The 22,676-nt window shown below is 36.3% G+C and overlaps 1 protein-coding gene across 4 annotated transcripts in view; it reads right to left on the bottom strand.

Annotated features, from left to right (window-relative positions):
- LOC134535819 (uncharacterized) overlaps window positions 1–22,676 on the bottom strand; it is a 44,195-nt gene that overhangs the window by 8,343 nt on the left and 13,176 nt on the right. For all 4 annotated transcript variants that reach the window (XM_063375112.1, XM_063375113.1, XM_063375114.1 and 1 more), the window contains exons 6-7: window positions 20,513–20,636; window positions 18,010–18,237 (exon numbers count right to left, since the gene is read on the bottom strand). In XM_063375112.1, coding sequence (XP_063231182.1) covers window positions 18,010–18,237; window positions 20,513–20,636 — 352 coding nt within the window. The remainder of the gene's footprint in view (window positions 1–18,009; window positions 18,238–20,512; window positions 20,637–22,676) is intronic.

Below are 22,676 nucleotides of genomic sequence, written 5' to 3'. Positions count from 1 at the left end.
TTTAAGTTTTATCGAAGCCTAAAATGCCACACACGAAACACAATAATTTTAAAGTAACTTGTGATGTTTGCAGTGCAGAAACTACAACAAAGTCTGCGCTAGTGAGACACATGAACACTCAACACCGATCGACACAAAACAATGTGGCATTCGTGGTTCAGTGTTCTCTCTGTGGGGAAAAGAAATCTAAAACTACGGATATTTTACAACATTACGTCGCCGAACATGACATTGCAATTAGTAATGAAGAAATCGAGTTTCCTAATGAAAATGAATTTCGCAAGTGGAAGAAAGGAATTGAAAACGAACAATTGTGTGAATATGTTTGTAAGAAAAAATACAATAGAAAAATAAGTGAAGAAACCGGAGTGATATACAGGTGTCACCGCGATGGCTTTTTCAAAACACGAAGCAAAGCAATGCGGCACTGTAAAATATTAGGAACAAATAAAATAAATGGGCACTGTCCTGCGAAAATGGATGTAACTTATAACACATCAGGAAGTGTGAAAGTTTCATTCTGCAAGGCTCATGTAGGTCATCAGGGAGAACTGGGTCGTTTAAGAGTTGGTTCTAGAGGGGAGAGGGATGATATTGCTGCTAAAGTCGCACTGAAAATCCCATTTGATGACATTCTGGATTCTATTCGTGTTTCAGTGTGTAATGATGAGGTGCAACGTGCTGAACTTCTTACGCGGAAAGACCTGCACAATATAGCACGTGATTATAATCTAAAAGCTGAAGCTATAAGACACAGTAATGATTGTGTAAGTTGTGGCCGGCAGGGCCACATTTTTACTTGTAATTTATTTTTGTTGCTGGTCTCTAGTTTTATATGGTTTTTTATTTCACGTATTTTTACGCCTTTTTTAATTAATGTTAATTTATCTGTACATTTTTTTAATTATATTTATTTCTGTTAATTAGTTATACGCCGTTTGGTAGCTATCGATTATGAGTTTAAGAACATCGATTGTGTTTCACGTAAATACCACTTGGCGAGCGCCCGGCGGTTGGCTGATGACGTCAGACATTCGGCTTGCCGGGAAGAAAAAATCAGCTGAGAGTTGGTGCCGAGCGACCGTCGAGGACAGAGCCATGTGACGGCGCGGACTGGTGTGCCGGACGGCAACGGGCGACGAAGAGTATTGGGATGGAGGCTCCACGCTGGGTGACAGGGCAATGGATTGCCCTGTGATACTGAACTTATCAAGGTAAAGAGAGGCCGCAATTTTGATTTTTACCCTCGTGGTGCTGCAGTGGTTTTTGGCAAACCTAGTGAACTGTGTATTTTCCCATACTAAATTTTATTTGGACGGAACTTTTATTAGCCAGTTTGGTGAAGAGGCCCATTTGTTTTCACACGTTGTTCCAGAGTGGGATTTTTTTTTTAAAAAATGGTCGCCCGTTTGCCTGTAGTTGCCATAAAAGTATAAGTTTGGAAGAAACGAACATTTTGCAATTTGTTTTTGAGACTTTGTCTTCGGAATTTGCATACTTAAAGTTGGCTTTAGCTAATATATCAGCTTGTGCAGTATTATTAAAAGTATGCGATCGGTATTGGACTACATGCGCAGCCTGATGTTGGTTGGTGCGGCCATTCTACGTTTTTATAAAATCATTGGCAAGTTAATAAAGAAGTAAGACTTTGTTTGAAGCTGATGATAAATACTTCTGTGGTAACATGGTTATGTTACGTGAAGAGTTTTTGCTACATTTCCCTTAAAAATAAGATAATTTTTTTTTGATCATCGTTCACGCCTTTGTGAATTCGTACCTATGGCCCGGCGTGGCATTAGACTCTGGAGTTGGTGAGGAAGGTCAGGAAGCCAGCGCACGCCTAGGATATTAACTTTGTTTTTTTGGCAAGTCTTTAGCAACGAACATCTGAAGAAAGACTAAACCGTTGATTGAGAGTTTAAGAACTTTATTTAAATAAATTTTTTGTACTTCAGTTTTATTATTGTAATATTTTTTTATATATTTATATATTATATTGATTGTCTTGTTTGATTTTTGGTATTAGGGCAGTCAGTATATTTTGATATTTTATAGTGGCCACGCCTCACGCCCTTATATATTTTTATACTTGTTGTTATCAGTATTTATATTTTTACGATTTTTTAAAGGTTATTGTTAGTATCGCAAATGGGGATAAGATGCTGCCATTATTAACGTCAGCTTTTGTAACTAAGCTTGTATGGTTATGTATAGTAAAAATTATTTTTGCAAATTTCTATTTTTTAATAACATACGTCCAAAGTCTTGCCTCTTGTTTGTTTAATGGTTACTCTACTATTATATCCTTTGAATTTTTTTGGCCTGACCCCTGGGCAGTGGTGTGGGGAATTTATATTGTTTAGCTTTTTATGCCTGGTTTTAATATTTATTTTTTCCCTTCGCGCCCAGAGTGAGTCGGGGACGCAACCCCTCTTCCAATTAAGGAGGAAGAAGGGTTACAACCTGCGCCACTCTGCTGGGCAGAGACTTTGGACTTTTGCGATTTTGCTGACTTTTTTGATTTTTTTAATAATGGCAGTTTCTTGGATTTATAAACTTCCCAAAGAACAGGTTTACGCTAATTTGCAAGCAGCGGGAGTAGAGAGTGGTCTGGAGGATGACATTGATACCTTACGCAGGAAATTAAGTACCCACATTAAAGAAGGGAGGAAAAAACCTGTTGAGGAAAATGTGGAGAATTCGGAGATCAGCCAAGTAAATTCATTGAATACTGCTATGCAAAGTAAATTGCTTTTTAAGGAACTGGATAGGTTGCCATCTTTATGCTCCGGTGGGCCAAGAGATTTAATAAAGTTTTGCTTGGGAGTAGATAGTTTGAAAACTAATTGTTGTTTACAAAATGAGCAAGAATTGTTAAGGTGTATTTCGACTAAATGTAGCGGGATCGCTAGAGACGTGATTACGTCAGGTATAAATAAGTCTGTTGGATGGTCGGTAGTGAAAGAGAATTTGTGGGAATATTTGTGCCCTAAGAGGGTGAAGGACGATCTAATTAAGGAATTGATTTTCCGTTTTCAACGGGAAAATGAAAGCACCTTAGAATTTATACAGGATATTAGAAATCACGTTAATGTATTTGGTCTGCAGTTAGATGATCACCGTTTTGTAGCTATTATTTTGGAAAATCTAAATCCTGCCATCAGACACGAATGCGCATTTATTGGCAGACCTAATAGTGTGGAGGAACTCAACACTTGGGCTATCCAGGTAGATAATATTTTTTACGCTAAATGTGAATTCGATAAGTGTAAAGGCAAAATCAATTTTAAACCGGTTTGTTTTAAAACGCCGGGTAATGAAAAAATTGATAAGACTTGTTTTAAGTGTAATAAGGTAGGGCATTTTGCTAAGGATTGCTCGGTTTCGGAGGTTAATAAATTTGTTTGTGGTTTTTGTGGCAAATATGGTCATTTAGAAAAATTTTGCTTTAAAAAGAAACCGGAGCAGGAAAGACACAAGACATGTTTTAGGTGTAGCAGCATGGACCATTTGATAAAAAAATGTAATCGCAAGAAAAAATTAGTTTGTGGTTTTTGTAATAAAGATGGTCATAATAGCGGGAAATGTAATTTCCGTAAGGAAGTTAAGAAATATCGATTTAACAATAAGCATAGTTTGGCGGTCATTCAGGCAAAAAGAGGTTTATGTGTCAAAGTTTGGTTGTATGATCGTGAGATAGAAGCTTTACTTGATACGGGGGCTAGTTGTAGTTTCATCCAGCAGAAATTTTTGAGTAATTTGGTGCGCGATCATAAATTTTTGAAAACTAAGATCGTAAGTAGTCAAGGCATTAATGTGGCCATGGCGGACGGGCAAAAGGTTCAGGTAAAGGTAAAAGTATTTTTACATTTTAAATTGGAACATTTATCTTGGACACGTGAATTCTGGGTAATGCCCGATTTGATCCATGAAGTAGTTTTGGGAATGGATTTTTTAAATGATAGTAAGGCTATAATAGTGTGCGGCGAGAAAGTAATGAGGTTCGATTTTAATGATAAAATTAAGATAAAATTGTGGGAGAATAAAAAAAAAAGAAAGGTGGTTTGTGGTGGTATCGAAGGGTTAGAGCAAAGGTTGGATGAGAAGGAAAAATTGCAGATACAGCAATTAAGCGAGGAATATAAGGATGTTATCACTACTAAAATTGGCAAATGTACGCTAATGCCATACAAGATCGTGCTGGTAGATGAAACCCCTATTAAATGTGTGCCGTATCAATGTGCCCCGCCTAAAATGAAAGCCTTTCGAGAAATTATTAATGATTTACTTGATAATAAGGTAATAGTCCCTTCTAAATCCAATTTTGCCTCACCTGCCTTTTTAGTAGATAAGAAAAATAAGGGCAAATATCGTTTGGTCCTTGACTATCGCCTCCTTAATGACAGGGTAAAACTAGATCCGTTTCCCATGCCTAAAGTTGAAATTGTTTTGCAATATTTGGGAAAAGCCAAGTTTTTTACGGTGCTTGATTTGAACTCGGCGTTTCATCAATGTGAATTAGAAGCAAGTAGTCAGAAATTTACCGGGTTTGTCACTCCTTGGGGGCACTTTGAATGGACTAGAGTGCCTTTTGGGGTGAATTTTGGGGCCCAATGTTTGTCACGAATTTTAGGGTACATATTACAAGAATATCAGTATAAATTTGTAATAAGTTTCTTGGATGATATTTGTGTTTTTTCAAATAGTTTTGAAGAACATATAGAACATATAAGAAAAGTACTTGAGAAACTAAAGGGAGCCGGCTTTACCGTAAATCCGGAAAAAATAGTTTGGGCCCGTAGCGAGATAAAATTTTTAGGATACATAATCCGAGAAGGTGAATTGGTCATGGACCAAGATAAGATAAACCCCATAGTTAATTTCCCGGCCCCCCGTAATGTTAAGGGAGTGATGCGCTTTTTAGGAATGCTTGGTTATTTTTCCCGTTTTATACCGAATTACGCTAACCTATGCGCGCCTTTAAATAATTTGAAAAGGAAAGATGTTAAGTTTGTATGGGGGGAAGAGGAAGAACAGGCCTTTAGGAATTTAAAGAAAGCCATAGCTCAACCCCCCATTTTAATACTTCCGGATTTTGAGCAAAAATTTATTGTGCAAGTGGACGCTTCGGGAGTAGGTCTGGGGGCGGTTTTGTTGCAAGAACGTGAGGGAGGTTTAAAACCGGTTATGTATGCTAGTAAATCCCTAAATAAGCACGAGTTAAAATACAGTGTATATGAGAAGGAAGCATTAGCGTGCATATTTGCGTTGGAGAGATTTGAGAGTTTTCTTGAACATGAGAAATTTGAATTATGGACTGACAACCAGGCTTTGACATGGCTTTTTTCCCACCCGCGGCAACTAGGGAAAATAGGGCGGTGGATCATGCGGTTGACGCGTTTTCGTTTTGACCTCAAACATATGAAAGGACAGGATAATGTAGTGGCCGATGCCTTATCGCGCATGTTTGATGAACATGAGTTTCAGTGTAAAGACGAAATGAGAACTGAAGACAAGGAAGAATGTAACATCCTGAGGGAATTCCCTCAAGGATTTATTGATTTGCGCGAAATACAAAAAGAGGATCCTGAGACTAAAGATTTAATAACGCGTTTGGGACAGGATACTACTATAGACTTAGGAATGAAAGACGGGCTTTTGTGTTGGATGAAAGATGGAGAACATAAAGTTTTTGTTCCTAAGGGGGTAAGGAAAATGATAATGCGGTATTACCATGATTCTAATATAGGCGCGCACGGCGGAATCGAAAAAACTATAGATAAAATCTCTAAAGAATTTTTTTGGCCAGGTTTGAAAAAAGACGTAAAAGATCATGTTTTAAGCTGTGAAGATTGCCAGCGCGCTAAGCAATCTAGACATAGTAAGATAGGTAAATACTCTGTTGAAGCTCTGACTAGACCTTGGGAAAGGGTTTATTTGGACATTTTTGGGCCCCTACCTAGATCATTAGGGGGGAATAATTGCTTACTTATAGCGGTAGATGGTTTTTCTAAATTTTGTTTTTTTTTGCCTTTGCGTAATATGAAAAGCGAGAATATTATTAAGGCTTTAGAAACTAAAGTGTGGGGTTTGTTTGGTAGCCCGGAGCAAGTAGTATCAGATAATGCTACATATTTTAAGAGTAAGTGTTTTGAAGTGATGTGTTTAGATTGGGGTATAAAACATATTACTACCAGCCCCTATTATCCCAACCCTATTTTGGTTGAAAGGGTGAATAAAAATGTCAAAGTGGCCCTCACGATTTTTCATCAACGTAACCAACGGAAGTGGGACAGTGTTATCCACGTATTAAATTTAGCTTTTAACATGACCATACACAGTGGTACTAAATTCACACCATCGGAAATTTTTTTGGGAAGAAATGTACCCCATCCTTTACTAAATTGTTGGGGTTTGCGTCCAGCCCTTTTGGAAACCCGAAGCCCCCGTTTGTTGGAAAAAATGTGGGAAGAAGCAGCCGAAAATCTGCAAAAGGTTAGAAAGAAAATGAGTAAGTTTTATAATAAGGGGCGAGTGGATAATGTATTTAAAATTGGTGATGAAGTGCTATGCAGGCAATTTGTTTTGAGTGACAAAGTAGGGTATCAGAGCTCTAAGTTAGAGAATAAGTATGATGGACCGTATAAGATTGTAAAGATTTTAGGGCCGGTTACTGTCTTGTTGGAAGAAGTTGAAAGAAATAATAAGGTAAAAAAGGCCCATGTTAGTCATTTGAAAATGTTTGTAAGGCGGAGTTCCTAAAATGAATGTGGATGACCCTTTTAGGGTGAATATGGCTAAATATTTTTATTTTTATTTTATTTGGAACTTACTCTGGTATGTTTTTTTTTTTATAATTTGTAGTTGTGGTTATTTTTAAAATTTTCTTTGCTGTTTAAATTTTTTTTTTGTTCAAGGCGGAGGTTGTGGCCGGCAGGGCCACATTTTTACTTGTAATTTATTTTTGTTGCTGGTCTCTAGTTTTATATGGTTTTTTATTTCACGTATTTTTACGCCTTTTTTAATTAATGTTAATTTATCTGTACATTTTTTTAATTATATTTATTTCTGTTAATTAGTTATACGCCGTTTGGTAGCTATCGATTATGAGTTTAAGAACATCGATTGTGTTTCACGTAAATACCACTTGGCGAGCGCCCGGCGGTTGGCTGATGACGTCAGACATTCGGCTTGCCGGGAAGAAAAAATCAGCTGAGAGTTGGTGCCGAGCGACCGTCGAGGACAGAGCCATGTGACGGCGCGGACTGGTGTGCCGGACGGCAACGGGCGACGAAGAGTATTGGGATGGAGGCTCCACGCTGGGTGACAGGGCAATGGATTGCCCTGTGATACTGAACTTATCAAGGTAAAGAGAGGCCGCAATTTTGATTTTTACCCTCGTGGTGCTGCAGTGGTTTTTGGCAAACCTAGTGAACTGTGTATTTTCCCATACTAAATTTTATTTGGACGGAACTTTTATTAGCCAGTTTGGTGAAGAGGCCCATTTGTTTTCACACGTTGTTCCAGAGTGGGATTTTTTTTTTAAAAAATGGTCGCCCGTTTGCCTGTAGTTGCCATAAAAGTATAAGTTTGGAAGAAACGAACATTTTGCAATTTGTTTTTGAGACTTTGTCTTCGGAATTTGCATACTTAAAGTTGGCTTTAGCTAATATATCAGCTTGTGCAGTATTATTAAAAGTATGCGATCGGTATTGGACTACATGCGCAGCCTGATGTTGGTTGGTGCGGCCATTCTACGTTTTTATAAAATCATTGGCAAGTTAATAAAGAAGTAAGACTTTGTTTGAAGCTGATGATAAATACTTCTGTGGTAACATGGTTATGTTACGTGAAGAGTTTTTGCTACATTTCCCTTAAAAATAAGATAATTTTTTTTTGATCATCGTTCACGCCTTTGTGAATTCGTACCTATGGCCCGGCGTGGCATTAGACTCTGGAGTTGGTGAGGAAGGTCAGGAAGCCAGCGCACGCCTAGGATATTAACTTTGTTTTTTTGGCAAGTCTTTAGCAACGAACATCTGAAGAAAGACTAAACCGTTGATTGAGAGTTTAAGAACTTTATTTAAATAAATTTTTTGTACTTCAGTTTTATTATTGTAATATTTTTTTATATATTTATATATTATATTGATTGTCTTGTTTGATTTTTGGTATTAGGGCAGTCAGTATATTTTGATATTTTATAGTGGCCACGCCTCACGCCCTTATATATTTTTATACTTGTTGTTATCAGTATTTATATTTTTACGATTTTTTAAAGGTTATTGTTAGTATCGCAAATGGGGATAAGATGCTGCCATTATTAACGTCAGCTTTTGTAACTAAGCTTGTATGGTTATGTATAGTAAAAATTATTTTTGCAAATTTCTATTTTTTAATAACATACGTCCAAAGTCTTGCCTCTTGTTTGTTTAATGGTTACTCTACTATTATATCCTTTGAATTTTTTTGGCCTGACCCCTGGGCAGTGGTGTGGGGAATTTATATTGTTTAGCTTTTTATGCCTGGTTTTAATATTTATTTTTTCCCTTCGCGCCCAGAGTGAGTCGGGGACGCAACCCCTCTTCCAATTAAGGAGGAAGAAGGGTTACAAAGTGTGGAATCCTGGATCAGTGAAATTCAAGAAACAGGTGGTGTTATACAGTTCTACAAACCTCAGTCTGTAACACTGAAAACACATCCTCAATTTCAATCTGAAGATTTTATACTCATTATTATGAATGATGCACAGAAAGACATCCTGAAAAACTTTGGCACCAACTGCATATGTATGGATGGGACACATGACCTAAATCCTTATGGATTTGAACTTACTACTTTGCTTGTGTTGGACAATCTTTGTGAGGGCTTTCCCTGTGCTTTGATGTTTTCGAGTAGGGTAGATGTTCATGTGATAGAAATATTTGTTACTACAATTCGAGAGTCTTTAGGAAAATCAATTCATTGCAAAGTGTTCATGTCAGATATGGCGCCTACATTTTACAATGCGTGGATAAAATTTTCACTTATTTTGTACATGGCATGTGGACAGAGCGTGGAGGAAAAATCTGTCAAAGATTAAAGGACATGAAAAGCAGACAGAAGCCTACAAAATTCTGAGAACGCTAATGGAAGAGAGAGATGAAAGAGCATTTTTAAAAATGCTGGAAGAAGCAATAAAACAGCTAAAGGAAGACCCAGATATGGAAAATTTTGGACTGTACTTTGAACATGAGTATAAGTCACGTGTTGAAAGCTGGGCCTACTGCTATCGCCTTCACGCCGGTTTAAACACGAACATGCACATAGAAAGAATGCATGGGATCATCAAGCACATGTATTTGAAGGGGAAGAAACCGAAGAGGCTTGACATTGCAATCCACACCATAATGCGCTTCGTAAGAGACAAACTCTTTGAAAGATTAATTACTATATACAAAGGAAAAGTTACGTCAAAGCTCTCAGTAATTCGGCAAAGACACTGCACTTCACTAACACTTCCCTCGGATAATGTTGTATGCGAACAGGGAGTATGGAAGGTACCATCCCAAAACAGCAGCGAAATCTATGATGTGATGCAGGTGGAACTAAACTGTCATTGTGAACTAAAATGCATTGAATGTAACACATGCATTCAATCATTTTGTTGTTCTTGTCCTGATTCAAGTATAAAATTCAATATGTATGTGCAAGCACATCCACCTGGCTATTAAAGTAAAATCCAATATGATGACAGCAGTAGAAGAAACGCTTAATGATGCAACTGATAACCATCTCAATGACCTTGTAATTGTAGAACCTCGACGAATGGATAATCAGGATGTTATCATCAAAGAATTGAAAAAATCAACCGAGAAGCATCTAAATAAAGAGGAGAGAAGAGCTCACATGTTAAAAAAATTTATGCACATTCTAGAAAAAGCAGAATCTGACGAGGATTTTGAAATAATAGACAATCAGCTTAATCCGATACTACCAACAATTCAGGCTCGTAAAATGAAGTCAACATTACGACACCAGTCAACTCCAGCATCAAAAACCGCAAAATTTGAACCTCAAAGGAAGCTATTTACTATCAAAAAATCTCGCAAGAAAACATCATCAACAATAACAAAGCCAAGTTCTAGTGAACAACGAAATATTGCTTTAAATTTGCTACTTAAGTAGACAAGCACCTAATAATGTACAAGTTTTTTTTTTAGTTTGTATAGTTGATAATAGTTACATCTAGAAGAAATAGACAAGTAATATGCAATGAAAAAGAATTTTATATTTGTTTATTTAAATAATATTTATATCTAGAAAAATTATTCAAGAAATAATGAACAAGGATTATTTGTTTGTGTAACTGGCAAAAGTTACATCAAGAAGAGGTTTTTCCAATGTGTGCACACAATTCATGAGAATAATTATTGGTAAGTATGATGATAAAGATTTAAAACTGAATTGAATTTGATTTATAGCGATGGTGATTTATCCCGATAGTTTATCAAACCTAAATAGTTTTCAAAAATGCAACTTATCAATCTAATGGCTGAAATAAATATTTTTATCACTCATAACTATCTGTAGTCGAATACTGAACATAATGTATCATAACAACTTAATTCTCGTTGGCCCATCAAAGTGCGAAACGATTTTCTTTTCAAAAGTAAAGAAATTATGTCGACATAAATTAAATATACGCAAGGCCAACAGTAATTTTTTCCCAGGATAATCACTATCTCTATAAATGCGCATTATTGAAGATATTGTTGTGTTCAAAAAACCTAGTTCTAAAATTAATTTGTAACTGCCATCTACATATTTTCAAAAGCCTCTTCTGCAAATATTATCACGTCTGTTTGTCTAAGCTATATTTTTATAGGGTAAAGTTGAAGTTTAATTGTTAACTCTATTCGTTCGTCGTTCGAAAGCAAGGGTTTGAAAGTCTTGCGCCACGTGCGCTACGCGAAGCGGTTAGAAAGAGAGCGAGAGAGAGGTAGAGGGAGAGGGAGAAAGCTGATCCCGACAGTTGCCGAGTTTAGACGAAATCGCACGAAAAATGCACCACTTTTGTGCTCCCGAGACAGAAGTGTGCTGCTGCGGCAACGCACGTACGCCTCAAACGTAATAGTCGCTGGAAAACTATACTTTTCATTTAAAGAAACCTGTCAACTTTTTTAGAAAATAAATTTGGGATTAAACTCAAACCATCACCACCCCTTTCTCGGACAGATACCCCAACAACTGACCGAAACAAAAGTTACAAGAAAACTGCCCTAGCGATTCGGTAAATAAATACGGTAGTGCCGACTAGAGGTGTAAAAGTAACGAAAAAATGCGTAACCGTATGTATTCGTTACTATAACAATTAGTACTCGTTACTCGTTACTTCTGATACCGCATGTTATGTTGCAGCAACGAATCCAGTCGTATTGCGTACGCGTACAGTATGACGTCGCGTAAGTAATAATAAATAGAATATAAACAATTAATATTTGATAATTAATAGTTTTTGTTGACCAAGAAACAAATCTCATTAGAGCGGCTTTTTAATATTATCTCTTTTAAGATAACCATAAAAAAAAATGTGAAAATACGCGATTATAAAAACAAAAACATACATATTTCTAATTTGTAAAATTACTTTCTTACGCTTACGTTGTTTCTGTTCCAATCTCAAACTTTGTCTACACACGGCACAGATAACTAACGGAAGTTTGATAAAAGAAAGAAAGGATGGGATTCTATTTTTAAAGCCACGCACTTAGGTGGCGACTGCACGGCTGAAGAATGTGACAGGCGTCAACGGCAAGATGTCTAGTGGCGAGCGAGAGGGGTGGAGATAAAGCAGACAAATAAAGGCGCGCTACAAGCGATCACGGCGTAAATTCCTCAAAAATACCTCGTTATAGCCGTGTTCTCGCTATTACCGTGCTCGCTATAACGAGATTCTACTGTACTAACAATATGTAGGCTACACTAATACAATTATGATTGCTACAATGAATATTTCAAACAACATAAAAGAAAAGATCTGTTGTTTGAGTTAATATGCACACAACTGGCACTTGTAAAAGCTCAACTAATCAAAAAAATGTTTTCATAAATCGTACGCATCTAGGTACATAATTACATAACGAAGTAGTCGATTTATTACATTATTCTACTATAACTGGGAAGTTACTCCACCTGGTTCCACTTGCATTCAAACATGCTAAATGTTACTAAGATTACTTTCTTGTGTAACTAGAGAATTTGACTTCGAATAAATTAATGTTGTAGATAAATTCAAACCTATAATGTCGGTTTTTAAATAAATTAAATGAAAGTATACAGATGCTTTGAATAATAATAGACCATTAGCTTCATTTTGAATACAAATAGTGAACGAACGGTGCGCGATTGTTAAAGTCGCTAGTAGCTAAAGTATTGGCGCCTACGGAACTGTATTTGATGTTCTGAAACATTGTTAGATAGTGTTATAAAGATAAGTATTAGTAACGGTTGTTCTTAAATTTCATTAAGATCTTCGGGGTATCGAATTGCTTCGAATCTGTAGGTTCCAACAAGTCTTTGAGCAATGAAATACATAAACTTTCAAGTTATTTTCCACCAATAAGTATTTTAAATTTACTATATAAAGTATGTCAAAATTTATTTTGAAATGAAGCATAATCTTAGTAGAAAACCACATATGATACCACAAATTAACGATTAATTGTTAAAGAAGCTGGAATAGTACTTTAGTAGTCATTGCAATTTGTTTTCTATTCATCTGTTCATGCGTATTTATGAAATTTTTAGACACGAGAGATTTTTTACAATGTTCTCCAGTATCAGTCGCGGTGAAAATTACGATTATTGTAATGTACTCGCACAAAACAGAACAAGGGTGCAAAAGGCTTCACCACCAAAAGTAGTACACATTAAATAATTGAAGCTATAGCATCTCGTAAGATTCGTTTACCGTGCCCAAAAGTTTGAAATACTCCTCACTTACAAATAAGTGTAACTATGTTACACTGCGTACTGATACAAACATTTCGGGACCAATAACATTTTACGATGTAATTATAATATTCTATTAAACTGTACTCCTCCCCCGTGCATCCATGTTCATGTATGTCAAGTTGGCGACCACACATTGGAATTTCAAGGTCAAAATTTGTCACGAATTAGTGCTCAATTTGTGCTAATTTATGCCGTAGAAATCAGAATTTGTGCTGCATTACGTAAAAAGTTATAGCATATATAAAGGTGGTCGCCAACTTGACACACGTTCTCCATGTTCCCCTCTGTCAAACCCATAACACCCATTCACTTGCCTTTTATGGTAGACGCGGTATTTGCTTACAGCGCTACACCTTATCTTTCAGGTCGCACGTCGACCTCGGCCGGCAGCTAGTGCTATAGCCCGTCCCACTCAGATTGGAGTACATGGCTTATGGTGCGCGCTGTTGCCAAATCTCTAACACATTACGAATTTCAGGAGATGCGTGTCTTTGTAATTCAGATCGAACAAGAAGCATTTTAAGAAATAATATCGTAATTTATAATATTTTATACTATTACACATATAAATTTGTAATAATGCCACCTTTATGTAAATTTCAAATAAAAACTACCTATTGTAGACAAAAATTTCTTATAGTTTTCTTTTATGTTCTAAAAATCCCATATATATATATCACATTTTCATGGGCTCGTTAATTGCCGTATTTTTGGACAAGTCATGTCCAAAATGATAAATAAAATACGGTAATGGAAATTCTCGGTTGAGTAAGTTATGGGAAAAATCCGAACAATTGGTTCGAAATGGGGAAGATTTTTCGAAAAACAGAAAAATCGCAACAACTCCCATAATATGAATAATATCGAATCCGTTTTAACATATGATAACTCGGAGTACCTAATGCCGAAAAATGTTTTCTAAATAAATTTTTGATACGACCAGCCATAACTGCATGGGTTCGAAAAAAATTTTCGCCGGGCAAAAAAAACGTAACTGCCTTGTAGACACCTTATAAAATCTGTTTAAATTGTTTGTAAATATCATAATTATTTTCCAAAACTTTGTCTAAAACAATGTTTGTTAAGATGCTTGGTGTTGAGAAGGATAGAAAAATAATTCAAAATTTTGTACCATGATCGCTATTAAATTCCTTCGTATTTATTTCATACATTTTACATATTATGTTCAAGAATCGATTAAAATATTTTTGTTGACTAAGGAAGCCATGTATTTGAAATTGCTTGTAGGACAGAACCCCACTTATCTAAACACACGACCCCGTTTCCTCTTACGACGGCAGCGCACACTCTTGTACTGATAAGACACATCTTTAACAGCTATTTCCACGGAAACTGTAGAAGCAATTGAGATGGAGCTACTTTTAAAAACTAATTCAATTCATTGTGAACATTTTTCACGCTTTCGTCCCCCATCTATCTTTAATAGAAAAAAAAATTTCCGCGGGTCAACTTTTTGATGTGTCAGTTTGTGAGAAAATGCATTTCAATATATTAAAAAAAACGTATTTAAGTGAAACCTGTACAGTTTTTGTCTTAACATTTTTTCGGTGGCGTCCTAAGGCATTAATTTATTAATAAAAAAATCTGAATGAAATACACATGTAGGTTTTTTTTTGATGTGAAACATATTGGAATACTTCAAAACAGTTCGCAGCGAATAAGTTATGTTTTTTTAATTTTTTCGGACACTAAAAATATTGATAAGTATTCAAAATACGCATTTCCTGATGCGTATTTCAATGCTCTACAATATGAAAAAAAGCTTGGTCCAAAAATTAAAATTTTAATTTCGTTTGATATTTGGCAACAACGCACGAAGAAACAAGGACAGTGCTAACGGCAATCGGCGTTTGTTAGAGAGAGAGAGAATGCGCCCATTTACTTCCACACTGCAATCTAAGAGTGGGATGCTCTATAGATAGTGAACTGGCAATGCAGTTGTGGCGTATACCTATATTTTGGACGTTTAGTATTTGTTTATACTGTGTTATGTGATGCCAGCAACAATTAACATTAATGTGTGTCCAGATGTAGCAATCCCAAATATGTAATGACCAAAAAGAGTCCTGGATAAATGTTTTAAATTCTTTAAACTAATGTTTTTAATAGACGCGATATATTATTGCTATGCTACGCTTATTTGATAAGTTTCCATTCATTTCCATTCACGTGTGACATTTGAAGAGTAGTATTGCATAAGGCTGTACGAACGTTCGAAATTTCGAACTCGAACCGGACTTTAAAATAGTTCGGTTCAAGTTCGTGTCAACAAATTTGGGTTCAAATTCGTTTTTTGTGACAACACTAGAACTTGTTAGTTTCCACATTTTAATAATACTAGAACTAGGATTTTATGTATGCTCACGGCAAGGGCGCCCATATGGCAGTTTGTAAGGGGGGGCCAGACTATAAAATAGTTTGTAAGGGGAGGGGGCAGACCTTCAAAAATTGACAAAAAGTGTCAAAAATTACAATTTGCCAAAAATCCTCAAAAACCCATACATTTTTTCCTCTTCCTGAAAGCTGGGGGAGGCGGCCACAGCCCTACCCTGCCCATGGGTATGGGCGCCCTTGGCTCACGGTTCCAAGGATGGCATTCGTAAAATCGCTGCCTTTGTAAAATCGGGGCTGGCCCATTTGCCCCCCCCCCCCCCCCTTTCACACCATTTTATTTCTTTAACTTTTCGAACTAAATATATTTGGTATTACTTGTGTGTATTTTGTCGTTATAAACAACATATAATTAAATATTAACAACTATTACTACAATGAGGGGGGGAAAAACCTCCGGCCGTAGCGTGTGAACTAGAGCTGTAGCAAACCGTATGTATTCGTTACTGAGTAATGGGTGCGCCGTCTATATACGAGTAACGAAACGTTACACACAGCTGCATTTCGTTACTCGCATTTTTCGTATGTTTCACGCATGCGCGCGCATATTCGATGAATTTACGTTACAAAGAACGATGTTTGTTTATTAAGTAAAGTATAATTTGGAAATTCGTCGTCCAAGTTTTTTACTGTTTATTAAAGGTATTGTGTGTGTAGACAAAGTTTGAGATTGGAACAGAAACAACGTAAGAAAGTATTTTTTACAAATTAGAAATATGTATGTTTTTGTTTTTTATTATCGCGAATTTTCACGTTTTTTTATTATCTTAAAAGCGATAATATAATAAAGCCGCTCTAATGAGATTTAATTGTTTCTTGGTTAACAAAAACTGTTAATTATCAAATATTGTTAATTGTATATATTCTATTTATTATTATTTACGCGACGTCATACTGTACACGTACGCAATACGACTTGATTCGTTGCATGTTATGCGGTATCAGAAGTAACGAGTAACGATACGATAGTAACGAGTACTGATTGTTATAGTAACGAATACATACGGGTACGCTTTTTTTCGTTACTTTTACACCTCTAGTGTGAACGTGGAATGCGCACTGGCCCGCCCCGCCAGCCCGGCGCCGCGCCGCCCGCCCTCTTCCCGCTATCTTCCCACGCTGCGGCCGGTCTCGGATGCTACAGTCTCTGCGCTGCTGTTATTTGAAATATTCAGATACATGGAAAGTGTTATACACTCGTTTTAAAGATTTTGCAATCAAAAACAAACTAATATCATCAATTTAAAAATAAGTTACCTAACTTTTATTTTTCCGCCTTGCAGAAAGAAGCAGGTTTCCTTTGTCACTATTCTTTTTAAAACGCGTCTTATTGCCACCAATTGCAGCGTTTCCCACCTATTTCAATTTAAAAATGTGGCTTCGTGGTAGCGCGATACAACAAAACAAGTAGTGACGACCTCCGACATGTGCGACATCTGTTATGTGTTACTGCAATGAACCTCTGCGTGTGGTGTGCCCGACATCTGTGTGTGGACGCGTGAACTACGATGTGTAAAATTCGTTCTTCCTCTACCGATTACAATGGTTACGGCGGAACAGATTTTTCAGCTGGTATTGCTTCTAAATGCATCCTGCTGTTTCTAACTCATGCACACATATGTGTTGTATAATATTATTATTTTGTTTCCCATTTCCAATCAAATTATACTAGCATTCGTCTACTAAACTTCACCGTTTTTAGGAATAATTAGTTAATAAAATAAGATGCATACCGAAATTTCGAGTAATAACATTTTAAGATCCATCCTTACTCTGTAAATAATATTTTACCAAAATCCAATTTATGTCATGGCATTTACAGAATCTGCTCCACCGCAAACATCGATTTTGCTGCTCGGAACCACATGTATCGCGCACTCTTAATTTGTCAAGTGAAAAATATAAACTTTTGGTATAGACTGTGACCAATGTATTTTGAGAACTTAGATGATTTGCATTTTTTTTAAAATCTGTTTGACTTCTTTATTTCCATGAAAGTGTTCTTTGGTCAAGTTGAGTAATATTTTAAACTGTCAGATATTAAAATCTTGCAATTATTTTCAACTTAATCTTTCATGTTACTGTGTGTTTCTCCACCCCCTTACATTGTCACATAATTTGTATTTTTCATGGTCACAGTTTATTTTATTTTATTTTATTTATTGTGTGTGTGGTATTACAGTCTCGGAGCTGACAAAATGTCCGTTCCAGAAAAATAATTAATGATAGCTTCCAAATAATTACAAATTCAATAAAAGGCATATAAACCAAATTTAAAAGTAAATAAAATCAAAATTACTCACAAGGATATTTATATCAATACAAATACCAATATCAAAATACGTCACCATGACCTTGAACTATACAATTAATTAGGCGATAAACTGCCTTACTGAAAACTATCATACCATAGGAAATACGTTGGGGAGGAAAAGTGTCTGCAATGCCACAAATTACTGATACTGTTTTGTAACATATTGTAAAAAAAATCTGGATTAACAACAGGAGCGTAGGTTTGCCTGCTGTTTGCCTTCGTCTGTGGGAATGATATTCCCTGGCAGAGCAGAGCAGAGCTGCGAGAGTGTCGCCCCGCCCACTGACCTACGAAATGACCGAGCTTGGTGTGGACCCCGGTCCGCACGTAGGAGGCTCCGCCCAGCCCGGACTCCAGGGCCCCTCGCAAGGGGAAGTCCTTCATATGGCCCCCGTTCCTGCGGGCGGCCTCCTCCAGCACGCCGCGAGGGGGCTGGGTCCCCTGGTACGAGGGGTGCAGCGTGAACACGGCCTGGTGCAGCGTGAGCAGCTGCAGGAGGTCCAGCAGGTTGTACTCTGCAGACACACGCCGGCAGTTCCTTCACGTCGCAACCACACAAACCACCGGTGCACTCGCCTGCAGTAGTTTGAAGGGCCAGATATCTTTCCTCAAACTAATCCCAGGGCCAGACACATATCAAATAAGTAATATATCACAATTTTTACAAACCTTTTTGGTCTTAGTAAGTTCTGTAGTACAATGACCAATACAATGTGTGACATGTGATTTAAACGAATAATTTGCCTTAAAAAAAAGTATGTACAAAAAATATTTTTAAAAAATATATACAGAAATAATATAGTTTAACATTATTGGGAAAATACTGATGTTTCTGAATACTGTCTGCTGACAGCTTCTTCTTAACATTTTTGCAAAAAAAAAAATGGTTAATATAAACAATATGCCTAATAAATTTTTTTTGTTGAATGATTGTTTAGGCAGGTTGTACAAAAACAATGTTGCCAGCTGCCGTGTGACCATCATCACTGATTTACAAAAACTGAACATCAGAATGGCTGGATCGGGATTCAAACCTGTGCTTTCATGGGAAATTTATTCCTCAATTTTGTTTGAATAAATAAGCAGAATTCTGTAAACCCTTTATTAGATCCGTCTATAAAAATAAACGTTGCAAGGTTGAACAAGAGGAGTATATTTTTGGAGGAATAACTTGAATTCTACAAGTAGGAAATTTATTTTCATTCTGGAAGAAAAATCAAGTGATATCTAATAAATAAAAATTTTTATATTAAAATAAGAATATTTCTAACCACTAGACTTATCAAAAAAAAAAGTTAGCTATCAGCGAGGATTGAAACCCCGAACGTCTGGGCGGTGAGCAAGTACTTTACCACCCAGGCCATTGGCCAGATGAAACTTAACTAGTATATAAAATAATGTGCTTAAATTTTCAAAGGCTTTTTTTCTCAGAACTGGCTGGCCAAGGGTGAACACTCTAAATGTATACTACTAATACACAAGAGTCTCATCCTGAAGATGAGTCATTCCCTTCCATTGTCAAATTAATGAGCATCAATTCCGTATCAAGAGCTTCGGAGCCCGCTATAATCTTGGAGGTCCTGTTGTCTTAAGGGTCTGTGCTAATGAGACAGGATGATAAGTGTGTGCTGCATCGCCTCTAAGCGCAAGGCTGAGGACTGGCGTGCAGTCTTATCGCTGTGCATTGGGCAACTATGAGATCTGAGCAGTAACCATAACATTAACAGTAACATAACCCTAACAATAACACAACAATAACATAACCATAACAGTAACCATAACAAGAACAACCATAACATATGGCATGGAAATTAAGCTAAATGTGTACTTCAAGTCCCTAGACTGCTTTCAAGAATCTGTACAAAGCTTTTCTAGCCTAAGCATTATTCTAAAAAAACACATCTTTACTCTCTTAAAAATACAGTTTAAATAAAAACAAAATTCGGAAACAACTCCTCATCCAAGCTCTGCAATTTCTGAAATGCTTTTCGTAAACAGACACTACTGGGGTATCTAGAGTGGTTTTCTAATCACATGGTTTCTTCTGAAGCTCTGTATACAGTGTGTGTGTGCCCAGTTAAGGCAGACCCTCACGACATTTATATTAAAACAAACCCCGAACAATGACAACGTTCCTACACAATTCCATGAAATCCCATCTCTATACACAACACCCAGTATACATGCTCGGCTACATGAGTCTGCACATTATACAGATTTCTAGACTTCCCCACATAAAATCTGCATATTGTTGCATTAAAAAAAAATCTTTGTAGTTAATGTAGAAATTTTACAATTTTTTTTAAAACAAGTTTTTTAATAACATTTATATAAAACAATTTTTTTTAAATACATTAATGCTTGATAAATATAAAGTATAAGTGAAAGTAGAAAAAGTAATGTAATGAACATTTTTACACACAATGTGGATAGTCTGTCGGAATAAAATAGGCAGGTTAAGAGTTGGCACCAGTTAACAAACAAATTTGCAACTGACAAATAAGAATTTAAAAGTAATATATTTGAAGAACACTGGAAAAAAAAAAAAAAAAAAAAAAAAAAAAAAAAAAAAAAACATCCTACAGTGCCACTAGTCAAACATGTTATAGCAATTAAACTGTTTACAGCTGAATAATACCATCTCATCAAATTTTTAAGACAGATATAAAGGAAGATCTAACAACCTGAACAGTTGATTACTTTCCAAACAATCATTGCTCAGCATAAAACAAAGTAACAAGGACAGTATATATTAGCTTTACAACTACAAATATAATAATTGCAGGATACCTCTTGCTAGAATTTTGTCCAAGAAGTCCTCATTGAAAATTCGTTCCAGCAGTGCATCAGAGAAGCAGTCTAAATACGCCAAGTCCAAGGCAAACTTGATCCATGGCAAGTCTAACCTCTCTTCCTGGTAACAAATAGCACATATGGATTGATTGTACAAATACTAATATTTGACAAAAATAAAAACATATTTAAAATATGTGTATGTGTTAGAGCATTCAGAATTTCAAAAAACTGGAATCAATACAAAATGAGGGGGGAAAAAAATTCACACATTTAACAATTTCTTATTTTATAATTAAATGTTTTAGTTAATATGTTAACAATAAAAATACAAAACACGTAATGGAAAGATATTACAAGAAAAGTTAGAACACTGGGTACCGAATTAACTCGTCAATAATGTCCCCATAACCATGCAGCTAGGAGCATTATTAGCTGCTGAGTGTTTGAGACAGGGTTGGCTGGTTTAAACCACAATGGTTTAAACCAAGGTTTTTTTTTTAAATAATGTATTTTTAAATAGAATATCTTATTTTTTTTAATGAAAGGTCTGATTTCACTCTAATATAAACAAAAGTTAGCTAGTTAATGTTTCTTGTAATTTACAGGAACAAAAAATTATACACTAATCAACGTCTTATCATTGAAATTATCTTAATAAGTTGTGAATTATACCCAGCTAAATACTCCTGTAAAATTAAATTAATTAATCAATTGTAGACAGAGTGTAAAAAAAACAAGAAATAATTAAATTTATTATTAAAAAAAATTCACATTCTGCGGGAAATCCCCGACTGTACTGTAAATCCCTATTCTGTGGGAAACACCCATTCTATGGTGAATCATCCTCTTGTGGGAAAAATTCCCTTTCTGTGGTTAAGTCCAAGTCATATGTGCAGATTTGCTGGACTTCAGATCTTTGATGTTATAACTTTTATGATTCAAGATGAGTGGCAGAAAGCGGAATGTTGTTTGGCTTTCGTTGAAACATGCTGAGAACCAAAATAAACTAACGTAATAAAAAGGGCTGGTTTAAACAAAAAAAAAAAAAACCTGTTCAAACACAAAAAAAAACCGGTTGTTTGGTTTAAAAAAAAAACTTTTTTTTTCAACCCTGGTTTGAAGTGGTATGCAGGCAGAGAAGGAAGAGGCACAAAGATGGCGAGAAGTGATGTATTGGCGAATGTATTACATGGAGACATTGAATAAAGAATGTAACACTAACAAAGCAAAAGCTAACTACAACACAAAAGAACAGAAGATCGGACTGCAGCTGACTTTGTTAGTAATTTTTCAATCACTATCTGTTACATAAAATTAAGATATATGTATTGCATCAACAGTATATTTGTCTAACAATTTATAGTACAGGTACATAATAGGTCTAACTATGAATGCTGTAAACTACAACATTACTTATAAATAGTGTTGCGTCCATTCCAACTTAGAATCAACCAACTCCATCTATTTTAATTGTATCAGAGAGTTTAATGCTGTTGGAATCAAAGCTGGTCAATTCTTATACCATAGCACAATATTTTTTAATTGGAGGTTCAAACTCAATTTATCAATACTTTGGTTAAGGATTTTCATCTGATTAATCGGGTGATGCCCCATTAATCAACCGACAATGCACTAATTCGCCGAACCCACACTTATCTGCTGATACCGCACAAATTGGTCATTATGTATGTGAAAAAGTTATGGTAGGTACCCCTACCTAACGATTTTGCCCCTAAACGGCAGGACATCTGCGAAACGTTCAAGTCAAGAGGGTTGTATAACTCCTATTTCTACAAGAGAATCGCTGGTCGCCACGTGCTTAGTAACAGCTAAGCGAACGGCTATTGGGCGCTGATGCGGTCATCCGCCGAGGTCCACGATTGGATACGAATGATGTAATTTCCCCCAGTATAAATAGGGGTCGCCTGATAAGAATCAAGCAGAAGGTGCCTGGCGGGCGGCCAGAGGCGAAAGCTTATACCACCGCTCAGAAGATATAAAGACATCACGCTGCCACCATACGCTATGCCACTCGACAACACCACGGCGCCCGAAGGCGAGTCGGGACTTAGAAGATTCTGGACCGCCACGAAACAAGACCAACTACGAGGGAGAGCCGAGATCCAAGAACTCTACACCAGGGACGTCTCGCGGACGT

Source organism: Bacillus rossius, chromosome 10, assembly GCF_032445375.1.
Source record: "Bacillus rossius redtenbacheri isolate Brsri chromosome 10, Brsri_v3, whole genome shotgun sequence".
Classification (NCBI taxonomy): domain Eukaryota; kingdom Metazoa; phylum Arthropoda; class Insecta; order Phasmatodea; family Bacillidae; genus Bacillus; species Bacillus rossius.
Note: the sequence above shows the minus strand (reverse complement) of the source record. Positions and strands in the feature narration are given on the sequence as shown.